This window comes from Papio anubis, chromosome 16 (assembly GCF_008728515.1).
Source record: "Papio anubis isolate 15944 chromosome 16, Panubis1.0, whole genome shotgun sequence".
Lineage (NCBI taxonomy): Eukaryota > Metazoa > Chordata > Mammalia > Primates > Cercopithecidae > Papio > Papio anubis.
Window position 1 is genome coordinate 34,864,422 of NC_044991.1, and position 21,424 is coordinate 34,885,845.

General features: G+C 42.8%; 1 protein-coding gene across 1 annotated transcript in view; it reads left to right on the forward strand.

Moving 5' to 3' along the window:
* The window catches only part of GINS1 (GINS complex subunit 1), a 43,819-nt gene that overhangs the window by 17,268 nt on the left and 5,127 nt on the right, over positions 1–21,424 (forward strand). The window contains exon 5 of the mRNA XM_003905182.5: positions 2,360–2,476. Coding sequence (XP_003905231.4) covers positions 2,360–2,476 — 117 coding nt within the window. The remainder of the gene's footprint in view (positions 1–2,359; positions 2,477–21,424) is intronic.

The window sequence follows — 21,424 nt, forward strand, 5'->3', positions numbered from 1 at the left end:
ACTCTGTCACCCAGGCTGGAGCACAGTGGCGCGATCTCGGCTCACTGCAAGCTCCGCCTCCCAGGTTTGCGCCATTCTCCTGCCTCAGCCTCCTGAGTAGCTGGGACTCCAGGTGCCCACCACCGCGCCCGACTAATTTTTTTTTGTATTTTTTTTTTTAAGTAGAGATGGGGTTTCACCGTGTTAACCAGGATGGTCTCAATCTCCTGACCTCATGATCCGCCTTCCTTGGCCTCCCAAAGTACTGGAATTACAGATGTGAGCCACCGTGCCCAGCCCATTCCTTGTTTTTTACTTTTATTTTTTGATGGAGTATTTTGCTGTTGTTGCCCAGGCTGGAGTGCAATGGCGTGATTTGGCTTATCGCAACCCCCGCCTCCTGGGTTCAAGCAATTCTGCCTCAGCCTCCCAAGTAGCTGGGATTACAGGCATGCACCACCACGCCCAGCTAAATTTTTTGTATTTTTAGCAGAGATGGGGTTTCTCCGTTGTTGGTCAGGCTGGTCTTGAACTCCCGACCTTAGGTGGTCCACCCGCTCAGGCCTCCCAAAATGCTGGGATTGCAGGTGTGAGCCACTGTGCCTGGCCGAGCTCATTCCTTTTTATTGCTGAATAGTATTTCCTTTTTTTTTTTGGACACAGTTTGACTCTGTCACCCAGGCTGGAGTGCAGTGGCACAATCTTGGCTCACTGCAACCTCTGCCTCCCCAGTTCAAGTGATCCTCCTGCTTCAGCCTCCGGAGTAGCTGGGACTACAGGTGTGTGCCACCATGCCTGGCTAATTTTTGTATTATTAGTGGAGGCAGGGTTTCACCATGTTTGCCAGGCTGGTCTTGAACTCCTGGCCTCAAGCAATATGCCTGCCTTGGCCTCCCAAAGTGCTGGGATTACAAGCGTGAGCCACCGTGCCCGGCCTACCCAGAGGATATTAAGATTTTTTTTTTTTTGAGACGGAGTCTCGCTCTGTCGCCCAGGCTGGAGTGCAGTGGCCACAATCTCAGCTCACTGCAAGCTCCGCCTCCCAGGTTCACGCCATTCTCCTGCCTCAGCCCCCCAAGATATTTTTCTGTGTAATCTTTTAGGAGCTATATTTTACCTTTTACAAAGAGATCTACAGTACTGGGATGAAGTTTTGTGTATACTATAGGAAGTATGCTTCATTTTGAATATAGATACTGAGATGACCCACCACCATGTATTGAATAGATGTGCCTCTCCCATCACTGTGTGCGTGGTATCACCGTCATACCCTGAGTGTCAGTATTCCTGTGGATTTTGAATGGGAGGACTTTTTCTTCTGTTAATGCTAGTCTATCTGTTCTTATACCAATTCCACTGTTGTAATTACCGTAACTATATAGTATAGTTGGAGCAAGTTCCCATCTTGTTCTTTTTTGAGAGCATTTCAACTATCTTTAGCCCTTTGCACTTCCATGTAAAATTTAGACTCAATTTGTCAGGTCCCATTTTAAAGAAGGTTAAGATTTTGATTGAGATTGAATTGAATCTATAGATTGTTGACATTATTACAATATTGAATCATCCAGTCTGTGAATGTGGTATATATTTAGGTCTTTCTTTTTTTTTCAACATTTCTAAAAATAGATTTACTGATATATGATTCATACACTGTGAAGTTTACCATCTTAAATTGTACAATGCAGTGGTTTTTAGTATATTCAGAGTTGTTGTGTATCCAGTACCACCATCTTATTTGAGAATATTTTCATCACCCTACAAAGAAGCCCTGTCCCCTTTATAGTTACTCTATATTTTCTTCCCTCCTCCCAGCTCCTGGAAATCCCGAATCTACTTTCTGTCTCTGTAGATTTACCTATTACAGGTTTTTCATATGAGTATAATCATGCAATATGTGGCCTTTTGTCTTTCATGTGGTAATGGCAATATGTTTCAGAACTTCATTGCTACTTATGGTTGAATAATGTTCCATCATATAGGCACATATCCATTCATCAGTTGGTGGACATTTGGGTGTTCTTAACAATGTTTTATAGTTTTCAGAAATAGCATCAATGCAGAGATTGAAGATATAATTCTGAAATGGCATCTTTTTCTTGGTTCTGTTTCTGGTCAAAGATTCCTAAGGCTTATTATTAAGTATGCTGAAATGTAATCTCTCTGAGAACAGAGAATTTTGTTCACTTTATTGAATGATTCATCCTAAGTACCCAAACCAATGCCTATATCATAGGAGGCAATTAATAATATTTTAGCATAAATGAATGAATGGTTACAATAGTGATTTGTGTTGGGATGTGTACTGTTTTCGAATGGATGAGTATGCAATGTGTGTAAGTTTTCTTAGAATTTTGTCAAATGATCATCTCTATGTTTGCAGATGGAGTGGTTTAATAATTATAAAAGATCTCTTGCTACTTATATGAGGTCACTGGGAGGAGACGAAGGTTTGGACATTACACAGGATGTGAAACCACCAAAAAGCCTATATATTGAAGTATGTATATCTTTTTAAAATGCATTTTTCTTTAACGTGTAGATTGTGCTACCTTTTAAGAAGAGGGGAGTATATGAATATGTGTTAGCTTCTATTAAAATAGAAAAGAAGCATAGACCAAATCAAGCTACCTATAGGGGGATGACAGAATACGATGGAAGAGCTATAATTTTCTGAATATACCTGTTTTAATAGTTTTGACTATGGAACCCTATAAATGTTTTATCTATTACTAAAACAAAGTTAAATCAAAATGGAAAATCAATCCCTAAATTTTGAAAGTAAAATGAAACAAATGTCTTTCAAGTTGGTGGATTAGTCAAAACAGGAAGTATTTTTGTTTCATTTTGTTTAATTTTTTCTAGTTTTGTTTTGTTTTGTGTTTTTTTTTTTTTTTTTTGAGATGGAGTCTGGCTCTGTCATGAGCTGGAATGCAGTGGCGGATCAGCTCCCTGCAAGCTCTGCCTCCCGGGTTTTCGCCATTCTCCTGCCTCCAGCCTCCCGAGTGGCTTTCGGACTACAGGCGCCTGCCACCTCGCCCGGCTGGTTTTTTGTAGTTTTTAGTAGAGACGGGGTTTCACTGTGTTAGCCAGGATCGTCTCCATCTCCTGACCTCGTGATCCGCCCATCTCAGCCTCCCAAAGTTCTGGGATTACAGGCTTGAGCCACCGCGCCCAGCCATTTTTTTCTGTTTTTTAAATTGTAAAATACATGTAAAATCTGCCATTTTAGCCTTTTTTTTTTTTTTTTTTTTTTTTGAGATGGAGTCTCGCCCTGTCGCCCAGGCTGGAGTGCAGGGGCGCGATCTGGGCTCACTGCAAGCTCCACCTCCTGGGTTCACGCCATTCTCTTGCCTCAGCCTCCCCAGTAGCTGGGACTACAGGCCACTACGCCCGGCTAATTTTTTGTATTTTTTGTCTTTTTAGTAGAGGCGGGGTTTCACTGTGTTAGTCAGAATGGTCTCGATCTCCTGACCTCATGATCCTCCCGCCTCGGCCTCCCAAAGTGCTGGAATTACAGGCGTGAGCCACCGCGCCTGGCCTTAGCTATTTTTAAATGTACATTTAAGTGGTATTAAATATTGTTTAATTTTCTATATTGTTTTGCAACCGTCACCACCATCCATATCCAGATTTTTTTCATCTTTTAAGATTGAAACTCTATACTCATTAAACAATAACTTCTCAATACCCCCACCTCCCATCCCCAGCAACCACCATTCTACCATCTGTCTCTATGATTTTGACTACTATAACTAGTTCATGTGAGTGGAATCATGCATGATTTGTCTTTTTGTTTTCTTTTGTTCTCATTAGAAAATAATTTCTGAGAAGCTACAAATGACAAGTATTTGTCTTTTTGTGACTGGCTTATTTCACTTAGCATAATATCTTCAGGGTTTATTTCTGTGGTATCTGTGGTAGAATTTGTGTCAGAATTTCCAGGCAGGCCCGGTGGCTCATGCCTGTAATCCCAGCTCTTTGGGAGGCCGAGGAGGGAGAATCACCTGAGGTCAGGAGTTCGAGACTAGCCTGACCAACATGTAGAAACCCCGTCTCTACTAAAGATACAAAATTAGCCGGGCGTGGTGGCGCATGCCTGTAATCCCAGCTACTGGGGAGGCTGAAGCAGAAGAATCGCTTAAACTCGGGAGGCAGAGGTTGCAGTGAGCCGAGATCGTGCCATTGCACAATTTTTTTTTTTTTTTTTTGAGACAGAGGTTTGCTCTTGTTGCCCAGGCTGGAGTACAATGGTGTTATCTTGGCTCACTGCAACCTCCACCTCCCGGGTTCAAGCAATTCTCCCGCCTCAGCCTCCCAAGTAGCTGGCATGTGCCACCACACCCGGCTAATTTTATATCTTTAGTAGAGATGGGGTTTCTCCTTGTTGGTCAGGCTGGTCTTGAACTTCCGACCTCAGGTGATTCTCCCTCCTTGACCTCCCAAAGTGCTGGGATTACAGGCATGAGCCACTGCGCCTGGCCCAGAATTTCCTTCCTTTTTAAGAATGACTGGCTATACCACATTTTGCTAATCCATTTATCCATCAATGGACACTGGGTTTCTTCTTTATTTTAGCTATCATTTTATGATTAATGCTGCTATGAACGTGGATATATAAATCTCTTTGAGACTCTGCTTTTAATTTTGGGGGGCATATATCCAGAGTGGAATTACTAGATCATATGGTAATACTATGTTTGAGGAATTGTCATACTGCTGTCTGCAGCAGCCATACCATTTTACTTTCCAACATTACACAAGGGTTCCAATTTCTCCACATCCTCATCAACACTAAATATTTTGGGTTGTTTCGTTTTGTTTTTGAGACAGAGTTTCGCTCTTATCACCCAGGCTAGAGTGCAGTGGCGTGATCTCAGCTCACTGCAACCTCCACCTCCTGGGTTCAAGTGATTCTCCCGCCTCAGCCTCCCGAGTAGCTGGGATTACAGGTGCACCACACTTGGCTAATTTTTGTATTTTTAGTAGAGACAGTGTTTCACCATTTTGGCCAGGCTGGTCTTGAACTCCTTACCTCAGGTGATCCTCCTGCCTCAGCCTCCCAGAGGCATGAGTCACCATGCCTGGCCTTAGTTTGTTTTTTTTTTTTTTTTGAGACGGAGTCTCGCTGTGTCACCCAGGCTGGAGTGCAGTGGCGCGATCTCAGCTCACTGCAAGCTCCGCCTCCCGGGTTTACGCTTTTCTGCCATTCTCCTGCCTCAGCCTCTGAGTAGCTGGGACTACAGGCGCCCGCCACCACGCCCGGCTAGTTTTTTGTATTTTTAGTAGAGACGGGGTTTCACCATGTTAGCCAGGATGGTCTCGATCTCCTGACCTCATGATCCACCCGCCTCGGCCTCCCAAAGTGCTGGGATTACAGGCTTGAGCCACTGCGCCCGGCCTTGTTCTGTTTTTTTAATCATAGCCATCCTAAAGGATGTAAAAATGTGGTTTTGACTTTTATTTCCCTAAGGATTAGTGATGTAGCGCTTCTTTTCTTATGCTTATTAGCTATTCCTGAGTCTTCTTTGGAGAAATGTTTGTTTAAGTAATTGGCCCCCTTTATGGGGCCCGGCTCACTTTTTTTTGAGACAGGAGTCTGGCTGTGTCACCCAGGCTGGAGTGCAGTGGCGTGATCTCGGCTCACTGCAACTCCACGCCTCGGGTTTGCGCCATTCTCCTGCCTCAGCCTCCGAGTAGCTGGGACTGGCTCCCGCCACCCGGCTAGTTTTTGTATTTTAATAGAGGCGGGGGTTTCACCATGTTAGCCAGGATGGTCTCGATCTCCCTGACCTCGTGATCCACCGCCTTTCGGCCTCCCAAAAGTGCTGGGATTACAGGCTTGAGCCACCACGCCCGGCTTAAGGGGCCCATTTTCACATAGGATGTTGTTGTTGTGGAGATTTAGAAATCCTTTATGTATTCAATATATTAATTTGTTATCAGATATATTATTTGCAAATATTTTCTCCCATTCTCTGGGTTGCCTTTTTATGCTGTTGATAGTATCTTTTTTTTTCTTTTTCTATTTTCTTCCTTCAGTGTCATGTTAATATTTTAAAATTTTCATGCCGCCCAGTTTGTCAGTTTTTTTTTTTTGAGATGGAATTTTGCTCTTGTTGCCCAGACTGGAGTGCAGTGGCGTGATCTTGGCTCACTGCAACCTCCGCTTCCTGGGTTCAAGCAATTCTTCTGCCTCAGCCTCTTGAGTAGCTGGGATTACAGGCATGTGCCACCACACCCAGCTAATTTTTGTATTTTTAGTAGAGATGGGGTTTTATCATGTTGGCCAGGCTAGTCTTGAAATCCTGACCTCAGGTGATCCACCCACCTGAGGCTCCCAAAGTGCAGGGATTATAGGCGTGAGCCACCGCACCCAGCCAACTTTTTTGTTTTGTTGGCTGTGCCTTTGGAGTCATAGCCCAGAAATCATTGCTAAATATATTGTCATAAAACTTTTGACCTGTATTTTCTTCTAAGTGTTATGTTGTTTTACATTTACATTTCAGTCTTTGATCCATTTCGAGTTAATTTTTGTATGGTGTTAGGTGATGGTCCAACTTTATTTTTTTGCATGTGGAAATCTAGCTTTCCAAGCATAATTTCTTAATAAGACTGCCCTTTCCCCATTGTGAATGATTTTGACACCCTTGTCAAAAATCATTTGACTATGTAGGCAAGGGTTAGTTTTTATCTCTTTATCCTATTCCATTGTTCTATACATCTGTCGTAAAAAAACTTTTTTTTATATACACATCTGTCTTTATGCCAGAACTGTAGTATTTTGATTATCGTAGCTTTGCAGTAAGTTTAAATTAGGGATTTTGGGTCCTCCACCTTCATTCCTTTTTTTTTGTTTTGTTTTGAGATGAAGTCTTGGTCTGTTGCCCAGGCTGGAGTACAGTGGCATGATCTTGGCTCACTTCAACCTCCACCTCCTGGGTTCAAGTGATTCTCCTTTCTCAGCCTCCCAAGTAGCTGAGACTAAAGGCGCCTACCACCATGCCTGGCTAATTTTTTATATTTTTAGTAGAGACTGGGTTTCACCATGTTAGCTAGGCTGGTCTCGAACTCCTGACCTCAGGTGATCCGCCCACCTCGGCCTCCCAGAGTGCTGGATTACAGGCATGAGCCACCACATCCAGCCCCATTCCTCTTTTTTAAGGTTGTTTTCACTATTTGAGGTCCCTTGAGATTTTATATGGATTGTAGGATGGGTTCTTCTCATGGAGAAAGGTGTCTTTCTCCAAAACACACCTTTGAGATTATAGTAGGGATTGTGTAGATCACTTTGGGTAGTGTTGACAGTACCCAAATTTTAATATTAAATCTTCTAATCCATGAATATTGGATGTGTTTCCAATTATTGATGTCATCTTTAATTTTCTTCGACAGTGTTTTTTAGTTTTCATTGTACAAATCTTTCATCTCCTTCGTTAATTTAATTTCTGTATATTTTATTCTTTTCACATTGATAAATTGAATTATTTTCATAATTTTTATTTTCAGATTAGTCATTGTAAGTATATAGAAATGCAACTGATTTTTGTGTGTTGTAAGTATATAGAAATGCAACTCACTTTGCATCCTGTTACTGTGCTGAATTCATTTATTAGTTCTAAAAGTTTTTTGTGGAATCATTAGAATTTTCTACATGTAAGATCATATCATCTTCAAACAGGTAATTTTAGTTCTTCCTTTTTAATTTAGAATCCTATTTCTTTGTCTTGTCTAATTACTCTGACTGTAACATCCAGTTATATGTTGAATAGAAGTGGCAAAAGCAGAAATCTTTGCCTTGTTAGTGAACTTAGAGGAAAAGCTTTCAGTCTTTCTTTTTCTTTTTGAGACAGAGTCTTGCTCTGTTGCCCAGGCTGGAGTGCAGTGGTGTGATCTCAGCTCACTTCAACATCCACCTCCCAGGTTCAAGCGATTTTCCTGCCACAGCCTCCTGAGCAGCTGGGACTATAGGCACATGCCATCACGCCCAGCTAATTTTTGTATTTTTATAAGAGATAGGGTTTCACCATATAGGCCAGGCTCGTCTCAAACTCCTGGCCTCATCATCCACCCGCCTTGGCCTCCCAAAGTGCTGGGATTACAGGAGTGAGCCACCACACCTGGCCAGCTTTCAGTCTTTCACCATTGAATATGCTGTGGAGTTTTCATATATGTCTTTTATTATGTTGATGTATAGTTATCTTCTGTTCCTAGTTTGTTGAGTATTTTTATGAAAGGAAGTTGAATTTTGTCAAATGCTTTTTCTGTATCAGTTGAAATGATCATGTTGTTTTTTTCCCTTTGTTCTGTTAATGACTTACATTAAATTGATTGATTTTCATATCTTGAACTGTCCTTGCATTCCAAGAATAAATCTCAATTGATTTATGATGAACTCTTTTACTATGCTGCTGCATTTGATTTGATACTATTATGTTGAGAATGTTTTTTATTTTTATTTTTTGAGATGGAGTTTTAGTCTGGTTGCCCAGGCTAGAGTGCAATGGCATGATCTTGACTCACCACACAACCTCTGCCTCCTGGGTTCAAGCGATTCTCCTGCCTCAGCCTCCCAAGTAGCTGGGATTACAGGCATGTGCCACCACGCCCGGCTAATTTTGTATTTTTAGTAGAGATGGGGTTTCTCCATGTTAGTCAGGCTGGTCTTGAACTCCTGACCTCAGGTGATCTGCCCACATCGGCCTCCCAAAGTGCTGCGATTACAGGCGTGAGCCACCATGCCCGGCCTGTGTTGAAAATTTTTGCATCAGTGTTCATAAGGGACATTGGTCTGTAGTTTTCTTGGAGTATCTTTTCTGGCTTTGGTATTAGGGTAATGCTGGCCTCATAAAATGAGTTAGGGAGGTGTTCCTTCCTTTTATATTTTTTAGAAAAGCTTGAGAAGGATTGGTGTTCTTGAAATGTTTGATAGAATTACCCAGTGAAGCCGGGCGCGGTGGCTCGAGCCTGTAATCCCAGCACTTTGGGAGGCCGAGACGGGCGGATCACGAGGTCAGGAAATCGAGACCATCCTGGCTAACATGGTGAAACCCCGTCTCTACTAAAAAATACAAAAAACTAGCCGGGCGAGGTGGCGGGTGTCTGTAGTCCTAGCTACTTGGGAGACTGAGGCAGGAGAATGGCGTGAACCCGGGAGGCAGAGCTTGCAGTGAGCTGAGATCCGGCCACTGCACTCCAGCCTGGGCGACAGAGCAAGACTCTGTCTCAAAAAAAAAAAGAATTACCCAGTGAAGCCATCAGGTCCAGCGTTTTCTTTATTGAGAGATTTTTGATTAGTGATTTAGTCTCCTTACCAGCTGTAGGTCTATTCCAATTTACTAGTTCTTCATCATTCAGTCTTTGTAGGTTTGTGTGTCTGGGAATTTATCCATTTAATCTAGGTTTTCCAATTTGTTGGTGTACAATTGTTCATAGGACTCTTAGACCCTTTTTATTTCTATAAGATTGGTAGTAATGTCCTCACTTTCATTTCTGATTTTAGTAATTTGAGCCTTCTTTTATTCTTAGTCTGTCTAGCTAAAGGTTTGTAAGTTTTGTTGACCTTTTAAAATAAACAAATTTTAGTTTTATGGATTTTCTCTATTGTGTTTCTATTCTTTATTTATTAATGTCTGCTCTAATCATTATTTCCTCCTTCTAGCTTTAGGTTTAGCTTGCTTTTCTTTTTCTGGTTCCTTAAAGTGTAAAGTTAGGTGGTTGGTTTGAAATTTGTCTTCTTTTGTTTTTATTTCTTTCTTCTTTTTTTTTTTTTTTGAGACAGGATCTCACTCTGTTACCCAGGCTGTAGTGCAGTGGCACAATCTCAGCTCACTTCATCCTCTGCCTCCATGGTTCACGCAATTCCCATGCCTCAGCCTCCGGAGTAGCTGGGACTATAAGGTGCACCACCACGCCTGGCTAATTTTTGTATTTTTTGGTAGAGAGAGGATTTTACTGTATTGTCCAGTCTGGTCTCAAACTCCTTACCTCAAGTGATCCACCCACCTTGGCCTCACAAAGTACTGGGATTACAGGTGTGAGCCACCATGCCTGGCCTTGTTTTTGTTTTTGAGACAGAGTCTCACTGTGTTTTCCAGGCTGGAGTGCGGTGGTGCCATCTCAGCTTACTGCAACCTCCGTTTCCCGGGTTCAAGCGATCCTTCCCGCAGCCTCCCGAGTAGAGTACCCGGGACTATAGGCATGTGCCTCCATGCCCAGCTAATTTTTGTATTTTTAGTAGAGACAGGGTTTTGCCGTGTTGGCCAGGCTGGTCTCGAACTCCTGACCTCAAATGATCTGCTGCCTCAACCTCCCAAAGTGCTGGAATTGCAGGTGTGAGCCACCGCGCCTGGCCATGAAATCTGTCCTATTTTTTAATTTAGGTGTTTATGTTTGTAATTATAAATTTTTCACTTAGTACTGCTTTTGCTGCATTCCATACATTTTGATGTGTTATGTTTTTGTTTTTTCACTTCTAAGTATTTTCAGTTTTTCCTCGTGATTTCCTCTCCTTTCTTTTTTCTTTTCTTTTCTTTCTTTTCTTTCTTTCTTTTTGTGTGACGGAGTCTCACTCCGTTGCCCAGGCAGTGTGGCACGATCTCGGCTCACTGCAACCTCTGCCTTGCGAGTTCAGGTGATTCTCTTGCCTCAGCCTCCCAAGTGATGGGGATTACAGGACTGCACCACCACGCCCGGCTAATTTTTGTATTATTATTATTTTTTTTTGAGACAGAGTCTCGCTCTGTTGTCCAGGCTGGAATGCAGTGGTGTGATCTTGGCTCACTACAACCTCCGCCTCCTGAGTTCAAGCGATTCTCCTGCCTCAGCCTCCCGAGTAGCTGGGATTACAGGCACGTGCCACCATGCCTGGCTAATTTTTGTATTTTTAGTAGAGATGGGGTTTTGCCATGTTGGTCAGGCTGGTCTCAAATTCCTGACCTCAGGAGATCTGCCTACCTCGGCCTCCCGAAGTGCTGGGATTATAGGCGTGAGCCACAACACCTGGCAGATGAATTGTTATTAGGTGTGTCTATACTTGTTACATCTTTTTCTTTATATTTTATATATATATATATATATATATATATTTTTTTTTTTTTTTTTTTTTGAGACGGAGTCTCACTCTGCCGCCCAGGCTGGAGTGCAGTGGCCGGATCTCAGCTCACTGCAAGCTCCGCCTCCCAGGTTTACGCCATTCTCCTGCCTCAGCCTCCCGAGTAGCTGGGACTACAGGCGCCCACCACCGCGCCCGGCTAGTTTTTTTTTTTGTATTTTTTAGTAGAGACGGGGTTTCACCGTGTTAGCCAGGATGGTCTCGATCTCCTGACCTCGTGATCCACCTGTCTCGGCCTCCCAAAGTGCTGGGATTACAGGCTTGAGCCACCGCGCCCGGCCAATTTATTACATATTATGTTATATATTATGTTTATTATATGTTAATTTTATTACATAATATTATATTTTTATATATTCTATAATATATAATATTCTTTTTTGTCTCTGGTAAACTTTAAATTTAAAGTACATTATAGGTAATATTAGTATAGCCACCCTGATTCTCTTTTGGCAGCTATTTGCATAGAATATCTTCTTCCACTCTTTCACTTTCAATCTATTAATGTTTGTGTCTTTGGGTCTATAGTGAGTGTCTTGTAGACAACATGTGATTGGATCCTTTTGTTTAATCCATTCTGCTAATCTCTGTCTTTTGCTTAAAGAATTTAATCCATTCCCTTTAACATAAATACTGATAAGGAAGGACTTCTGTCATTTTGCTGTTTTTCTATATGCCTTATAATTTTTTTCTTGCAATGGACTAGGAAATTATAACTTTTTTGTGTCTCATTTCCTGCATTATTGCCTTCTTAAGTATTTAGTTGATTTTTTGAAACATTTAGATTTCTTTCTCATTTCCTCATTACCCCCTACAGATACCAAGATCCATGGTTCTCAAGTCCCTTATATAAAGTAGTATGGTATTTGAATAGTACCTAGGTACATGCTGTTGTATACTTTAAATCATCTCTAGATTACTTACAATACCTTATACAATATAAATGCCATAGATATAGTTGTTATACCATATCATTTTTAGGGAATAATAATAAGGAAAAAAAGTCTGTACATGTTCAGTGCAGACACAACCATCCATTTGTTTAAAAAATGTTTTGATCCGGAACCCACTGACACAGAGGACCAACTATATTCTATAGCTGTTTTCTTTGTGGTTAGTGATAGCTAGTACATTGAATATCTTAAAATTATAACACTTTAATTTCAACTTACAGCAGCTTGACTTCAGTAACATACCAAAATTCTGATCCTTCCAAGCTTCATCCTTATTTCTTTCTATTGTTGATGTCACAAAACTACATCTTTATATGTTGTGAGCCCCAAAACGTAAACTGATAAATCTTTTAAATGCATTAGTTTCTTAAATTGTGTAGAAAACAAAATGTAGGTTTGCGAAGTTACAGTAATAACCAGCTTTTAGACTAATCAGTGTTTTTTTAAAAATGTGTTAGTCACTGAAATCATGTTAAAAACAAAAAATAGGGGCCGGGGGTGGTGGCTCTTATGCCTGTAATCCTAGCACTTTGGGAGTCCGAGGTGGGTGGCTCAGAAATTTGAGACCAGCCTGGGCAACATGGCAAAACTCCATCTCTACTAAAATTACAAAACATTAGCCGGGTGTGGTGGCATGAGCTTGTAGTTTCTGCTGTTCAGGAGGCTGAGGCAGGAGAATCACTTGAACTAGGAGGCAGAGATTACAGTGAACTGGGATCGCACAATTGCCCTCCAGCCTGGGCGACAGAATGTGTCTCCCCGCTCTCCCTCCCAGAAAAAGAAAACCAACAAAAAATAGAGTTATAAAATGTTACAATATTGCTAGATTTTAGAATTTTCCATGTATTCACTGTCTTAGTCCATTTGAGCAGCTAAAACAAAATACCTGAGAGTAGGTAATTTCTAATGAACAGTAATTTTTTTCTTTTCTTTTATTTTTTTTTTTAAAGAGACAAGGTCTTGCTCCGTTTGTCACCCATGCTCGGGGGTGGTGGTACAATCATAGTTCACTACAGCCTTGAACTCCTGGGCTCAATCAATCCTCCTGCCTCAGCCTCCCGAGTAGCTATGACTACAGGCATGCACTACCATGCCTGGCTAATGTTTAAATTTTTTGTAGAGACGCGACCTTGCTATATTGCCAAGGGTAGTCTTGAACTCCTAGCCTCAAGCAGTCCTCCTGCCTCAGCCTCTCAGTGTTGGGATTATAGGCTTGAGCCACTGTGCCCAGCCAGCCTGTCTCAGTTAATTCTGGAAGGCTGGAGGTCCAAGATCAAAGTGCCAGCAGATTCATTTGTCTTCTGTGGGCTACACTCTGCTTCCAATGTGGTGCCTTGAATGCTGCATCCTCTGGAGGACTGAAATTCAGTGTCCTTGCGTGGCAGAAGCTGGAAGGACAAAAAGGACCAAACTCCTTCCATCAAGTCATTTTATAATGGCATAAATCCATTTATGAAGGCAGAGCCCTTATGCCCTAACCACCTCACCAAAGTCCCCACCTCCCAACACTGTTGAATTGGGGATTAAGTTTCTACCACATTGATTTTTGGGGACACATTGAGACACAGCATTTACCTATATTGAGATCTTTGTTTCTTAACATGGGTTCAAGTTACTGTCTTGTGATAGTTACCATATATAGGATTCTTGGTTGGCGATGTTGTTCTTTTAGTACTTTGAATATATTGGTCCACTACCTTCTGGCCTCCAAAGTTTGTAATAAGAAATCTGGTGAAAATCTTATTGAGGATCCCAGGTATGTGATGACTTACTTATCTTTTGCTGCTTTCTCTTTGAATTTTTTAGAGACAGGGTCTCACTGTGTCAAGCAGGATGATCCGCAGTGGCACAATCATAGCTCACTGTAATCTCAAACTCCTGGGCTGAAGCAATCCACCCCAGCCTCCCAAGTGGCTAGGACTAGAGGCGCATACTTCCAAGCCTGGCTAATTTTTAAACTTTTTGGGGCCATGTGTGGTGGCTCACGCCTGTAATCCCAGCACTTTTGGAGGCCGAGGCAGGCAGTTCATGAGGTCAGGAGTTCGAGACCAGCCTGACCAACATGATGAAACCCTATCTCTACTAAAAAATACAAAAATTAGCCGGGTGTGGTGGTACACGCCTGTAATCCTAGCTACTCAGAAGGCTGAAGGAGAATTGCTTGAACCCAGGAGGCAGATGTTGCAGTGAGCCAAGATCGCTCCACTGCACTCCAGCGTGGATGACAGAGCGAGATTGCATCTCAAAAAAAAAAAAAACCAAAAAAACAGAAAAAGCTTTTTGTAGAGTTAAGTCTCGCTCTGTCACCCAGGCTGGAGTGCAGTGGCGCGATCTCAGCTCATTGCAACCTCCACCTCCAGGGTTCACATCATTCTCCTGCCTCAGCCTCCCAAGTAGCTGGGATTACAGGCACCCGCCACCATGCCCGGCTAATTTTTTTTTTTTTTGGTATTTTTAGCAGAGACGGGGTTTCACCCTGTTAGCCAGGATGGTCTCGATCTCCTGACCTCGTGATCTGCTCACCTCGGCCTCCCAAAGTGCTGGGATTACAGGCGTGAGCCACCGCGCCAGGCCGAATTAAACTTCTTGTAGAGGTGGGGTCTCCCTATGTTGCCTAGGCTGGTCTCAACCTCTTGGCCTCAAGTGATCGTCCCAACTTGGCCTCCCAAAATGCTGAGATTACAGGTGTGAGCCACCCTGCCCAGCCCTCTCTTGCTGCTTTCAAGATTCTTTGTCTTTTGAAAGTTTGATTATAATGTGTCTCATTGCGAGTCTCTTTGAGTTCATCTTGTAGTTTGTTGAGTTTCTTTGATGTTTATATTTGTGTATTTTATCAAATTTAAGGAGTTTTCAGTTATTATTTCTTCAAAGAGTCTCTCTGCCCCTTTGTCTTTCTTTTCTTGTTTTGCTTGATGGTGCCCGTTAGGTCTCTCAGGCTTCGTCCTTTTCTTCAGTGTTTTTTTCTTTTTGTTCTTCAGATTTAGTCATTTCTTTTGTCCTGTCTTCACGTTTGCTTCTTCTTCTGCCTGCTCCAATCTGTCTTTGAATCTCTCAAGTGAATTTTTCATTTTGGTTTTTACAGTTCTCAGCTCCAGAGTATCTTTTTGGTCTTTTTAGGTTTTCTATTTCTCTATTACTTCAATTTTGTTCATACATTGTTTCCTTAATCTTCTCCCCATCTTCCTGTAGTTCTTAGAGCATCTTTAAAACTCCTGTTGTAAAGTCTTTGTGTAGTAGATCTTCCATCAAGTCTTTTTCAGGGACCGTTTCTTATTTTTCTTTTTCCTTTGAATGGACCATACTTTTATGTTTCTTTGTATGCCTTGTGATTTGATTGTTTTTGTTGAAAACCAGGCATTTGAATCTAATAATGTTATAACTCTGTAAATCAGATTCTCCCCTTTCCCCCAGGGTTTGCTGCTTTTGTTACTGTTTTTGTTTTTTTGATTGTTGTAAGCTGTCGCTGTGCTTAGAATCAACCTGAGGTATAACTTTTCTCAAATCTTTTTTTTTTTTTTTTTAGATGGAGTTCCACTCTGTTGCCCAGGCTGGAGTGCAGTGGTGCCATTTCGACTCACTGCAACCTCCGCCTCCCGGGTTCACGCCATTCTCCTGCCTCAGCCTCCCGAATAGCTGGGACTACAGGCACCCGCCACTACGCCTGGCTAATTTTTTTGTATTTTTAGTACAGACGGGGTTTCACCGTGTTAGCCAGGATGGTCTCGATCTCCTGACCTCGTGATCCACCTGCCTCAGCCTCCCAAAGTGCTGGGATTACAGGCGTGAGCCACCATGCCCGGCCTCAAATCTTTATTGAAACCCATGCCTTTCCTTGGACGTGCATGGTCACTTTCTAATTTTTACTGTATACACAGTTGCTTTTCACTGTCCTAGTCTTTAATGTCTGGCTCCTGAAAGGGGGAAAAAAGAAAAATGAATGGGGGTGGGAAAACGGTGCTAGCTCTTTATTTTTATTTATTTATTTATTTACTGTTTTTTCTTTTTTTTTTGAGGCGGAGTCTCGCTCTGTCTGTCGCCTAGGCTGGAGTGCAGCGGCCCGATCTCCGCTCACTGCAAGCTCCACTTCCCGGGTTCACACCATTCTCCTGCCTCAGCCTCCCGAGTAGCTGGGACTACAGGCGCCTGCCACCATGCCCGGCTAATTTTTTGTATTTTTTTTTTTAGTAGAGACGGAGTTTCATCATATTAGCCAGGATGGTCTCAGTCTCCTGACCTCATGATCTGCCCGTCTCGGCCTCCCAAAGTGCTGGGATTACAGGCGTGAGCCACTGCGCAGGGCCGGTGCTAGCTCTTTAAATCCCCTGGAATTCACTTCAGTGGAATGTGGGAGGGTCTTGCAGCCTTTGAGAAGGTCTGGCAGCCTCATCATTTGCGCCTCTGTGATCAGAAACAGCAATCAGCAGTGAGGAGCAGGGTGCTTTTTGCACACTCTGCTCCAGCAACCCGTGTACAAGCTACTCCAAGAACATGCACTGTGGCCTGCCACAAAGCTAGAAACAGGGGATGGTTAGCTGTTGCTATGCTAAGAGGCAAAATGGACAGTAAATTGCAGTGAATGCTTGTCAAAGCTCCAACCTCAAGCCTTCAGTAGACTCCAAAGTTCCAAAATACTGACGTCAGACAGAGTCTGCCCGTGCAGTTGTTATGGAGGTAGGGAGACAGATTTCTGATGCTTCCTACTGTACCATTTTACCTGAATCCAGGAGTTATTTACATTACTTTAAAACACATAAATTGTATTTTCCTGGTACATATGTTCTGAGGACAAAAGAATTGCAAAGAGTTCTTAACCTGTTTTTACTAATCATATTATTAGTAATAATTTTGTTACTGTTATTTTGAAATAGTTTTCATATTGAAGAATAGAGCAAAAGGGTAATTGACATTACCAACAGTTTTCAGAATAAGAGAAAAGGGGCTGGGCACAGCAGCTCACACTTGTAATCCCAGCACTTCGGGAGGTCGAGCGGGTGGATCACCTGAAGTCAGGAGTTTGAGACCAGCCTGGCCAACATGGTGAAACCCCATCTCTACTAAAAATACAAAAATTAGCCAGATGTGGTGGCAGGTGCCTGTAATCCCAGCTACTCAGGAGGCTGAGGCAGGAGAATCGCTTGAACCCAGGAGAAGGAGGTTGCAGTGAGCTGAGATGGTGGCATTGCACTCTAGCCTGGGCAATAAGAGCAAAGCTCCATCTCAAACAAAACAAAACAAAACAAAACAGAGAGAGAGATAGAGAAAAGAGATTCAAAGTTGAAAAACTTTTTTTTTGAGACGGAGTCTCGCTCTGTCGCCCAGGCTGGAGTGCAGTGGCCCAATCTCAGCTCACTGCAAGCTCCGCCTCCCGCGTTTACGCCATTCTCCTGCCTCAGCCTCCCAAGTAGCTGGGACTACAGGCGTCCGCAACCTCGCCCGGCTAGTTTTTTGTATTTTTTAGTAGAGACGGGGTTTCACCGTGTTAGCCAGGATGGTCTCGATCTCCTGACCTCGTGATCCGCCCGTCTCGGCCTCCCAAAGTGCTGGGATTACAGGCTTGAGCCACCGCGCCCGGCCTCAAAGTTGAAAAACTTAAGGGAAAATCCTATATTCCTAAATTTGAGTTTGAAGCATAAGCAGGGACTCATGAATCGCCCCTTCTTTAAAAAACAAAAAGTAGGGATCAGGTGCAGTGGCTCGTGCCTGTAATCCCAGCACTTTGGGAGGCCGAGGTGGGCAGATCACCTGAGGTTGGGAGTTTGAGACCAGCCTGACCAATGTGGAGAAACCCCATCTCTACTAAAAATACAAAATTAGCCAGGCTTGGTGGCACATGCCTGTAATCCCAGCTACGCAGGAGTCTGAGGCAGGAGAATCACTTGAACCCGGGAGGTAGAGGTTGCAGTGAGCCAAGATTGCGCCATTGCACTCCAACCTGGGCAACAAGAGCGAAACTCTGTCTCAAAAAAAAAAAAAAAAAAAAGTATTGATTAGCTCTGCCCACTGAAAAGGCCTAGAAACAATGACCAAGCCAGTTAGCCATGAGTGTCCAGATTCTATACCTAAATGCCACTTCCCACTAAAGTAAACCAGGACTCCTGGCACAGAAATAGCTGATTCCAGGTTCTGAATAAAAAATGTACAAACTGAACATGAAACATCTTGTCTTCCCAGAAAGGAAGGGAGGTGTCAAGGACTAAGCAGAGACTGCTGGAAGGATGTGGGGGCCAATTTGAAGGAGCTCTTGCTAACCAAAAAATGGACAATTTTAGCATCAATGTGAATAATAACTGCGGTGAATTGGATTACATCAATTATGTTAGAAGCATGAATGCATAATGACACCAAAGAACAACAAAATTTTTTTTTTTTGAGGTAGTATCTGGGTCTGTTGCCCAGGCTGGTGTACAATGGTACAATCTTGGCTCATTTGTTATTTAGGACATGGAATCAACTATTTTAGTGCAAGGAGTCCTGGTTTACTTTAGGAACCTCCACCTCCCAGGCTCAAGTCATCCTCCCACCTCAGCTTCCAGAGCAGCTGTGACTACAGGTGCTCATAACCACATCAAGCTAATTTTTGTATTTTTTGTAGAGATGGGATTTCTCTATGTTGCCCAGGCTCATCTTGAACTCCTAAGCTCAAGCAATCCTCTTGCCTCTTCTTCCCAAAGTGCTAGGAATACAGGCATGAGCCACCGTGCCTGGCCAACAAAATTTTAAAAAAATAAAACATTTTTGAGGTTTCCTTGGAGAATGTGAGGGATCCAACTCATGTGAAAGGTGGCAAGTGGCCGGGCGCAGTGGCTCAAGCCTGTAATCCCAGCACTTTGGGAGGCCGAGACGGGCGGATCACGAGGTCAGGAGATCGAGACCATCCTGGCTAACCCAGTGAAACCCCGTCTCTACTAAAAAATACAAAAAACTAGCCAGGCGCAGTGGCGGGCGCCTGTGGTCCCAACTACTCGGGAGGCTGAGGCAGGAGAATGGCGTGAACCCGGGAGGCGGAGCTTACAGTGAGCCGAGATTGTGCCACTGAACTCCAGCCTGGGCAACAAAGCGAGACTCTGTCTCAAAAAAAAAAAAAAAAAAAGAAAGGTGGCAAGTTAGAGAATGGAATCAAAGCATCCATTGCTTTTACTATACAAACTCTATCTTAACGTGGCCCAATAGTTTACAAAGGAAATTTCTTTTTATAGAAGAATTCCAGCTAACAAATGTAGTAGGAATATAAGAATTAGATTAATGCTTGTAACCCTTTATTTACTAAAATCTTTCAGTGGATAATGGAGATCTTTATAATGCATAAGTATGGATGACACTTGGGCCCACCGATTAACCTCAATATCCAAAAAGAGACAGCCAGGCACTTTGTGTTTTATGGGGTCTTGTAATAGAAAGTACATAACACCATTTGCCACAAAGTCACCTTATCTGATGTAGACCTAACTTCCATTTTATAGGAAACGCAGGGACAAAGGAACATGTTAAATGACCCCAAAGAAATCCACAACAAAATCTTGATTGTGAAAAGTTGTACTGACCCTGTGCAGTGACTCATGCCTATAATCCCAACACTTATGGGAGGCCAAGGCAGGAGTATTGCTTGAAACCAGGTGTTCAAGGCTGCAGTGAGAAACTACTCACCCAATTTTTTCAACAAATAAAATGCCAAGGGGAAGGAAAAAATAAAGAGGAAGTGAAACCTATAGATTAAAAAACACGTACAAGACATTAAAAAAAAAAAGGTGATGTGTGCCTTTGTTGGATTCTGATTTCAATGTGGAAACCTTATAAAAATTCACGAGACAAGTGGGAAATTTGGGTACTAACTAGATAGTTCATGATATTAAAAATTATTAAATAAGGCTGGGTACGGTGGCTCATGCCTGTAATCCCAGCACTTTGGGAGGCTGCAGGTGGATCATTTGAGGTCAGGATTCGAGACCAGTCTGGCCAACATGGTGAAACCCTGTCTCTACTAAAAATACGAAAAAATTAGCTGGGCATGGTGGCGCACTCCTGTAATCCCAGCTACTAGGGAGGCTGAGGCAGGAGAATTGCTTGAACCTGGGAAGCGGAGGTTCCAGTGAGCCAAGATCACACCACTGCACTCTAGCCTGGGTGACAGAGTGAGACTCTGTCTCAAAAATAAATAAATAAATAAATGCCAATACTCTCTCATCTTAATAATTTTTATTTATTTATTTGAGATAGAGTCGCATTCTGTCACCCAGGCTGGAGTGCACTGGTGCGATCTCGCTCATTGCAACCTCAGTCTCCTGAGTAGCTGGGATTACAGGCACGCACCGTCACACCCAGCTAAATTTTGTGTTTTTAGTAGAGGCAGGGTTTCACCATGTTGACCATGCTGGTCTTGAATTCCTGACTTCAGGTGATCCACCTGCCTCAGCCTCCCCAAATGCTGGGATTATAGTCATGAGCTGCCATTTACAGTCAGTATTGGAATTTTTAAAAATTATCTGGTTTTATAGAAGTAGACAGTAGAATATTTACAGATGAAGTGAAATGATATCTAAGATTTGCTTCAGAATAACCCACAAGTGGGTCAGGGGAACAAACTTGGCCATGTGTTGATGTCAGTTGATGGGGACATGGAATAGTGTTTTTACTTTTGAATGTGTTTGAGATTTTCCAAAATAAAAGTCTATTTAGAGAAGCCAATGCGGCCAGGCGTGGTGGCTCAGGCCTGTAATCCCAGCACTTTGGGAAGCGGGGGCAGGCCGATCATTTAAGGTCAAGAGTTCGAAACCAACCTGGCCACCATGGTGAAACCCTGTCTCTACTAAAAATTTAAAAATTAACCGGGCATGGTGGTGAGCACCTGTAATCCCAGCAACCCAGGACACTGAGTCAGGAGAATTGCTTGAGCCTGGGAGGCAGAGGTTGCAGTGTGTGGATCACACCACTGCACTCTGGCCTGGGCAACAGAGCAAGACTCCGTCTCAAAAAAAAAAAAAAAAAAAAAAGCAAATGCAAAGGGCTTGGGGATTTTTCTGGAGTGATATTTCTCATATTTAATTAAAATAATTTGAGTGCTTTGGTAAAGTTCTGGAGGGATGGTAGGACATGATAAAATTATCTGGAAAAGTGGAAGACATAGTTGTTGCTGGCATTGACACTCCTAGCGACAATAGCAGTTCATCGCTAGTACTCGTGAGAATAACCTTCAGTCTGAATTCTCCTAGAAGAGGAAAAGTGCCTCCTTACTTCCCACACTTAGTGCTGTAGCAGGTCTGTAACCTGTACTTGGGAACACCTTTGCAGTTGCAGAGGTGGATATCAGAAGGCTGCCACTCCTGAATCCTGTCACGTGAGGTGGCATCTGCTCCTCCACGGTGTACTTCTAAGTATTCCTGGGAAA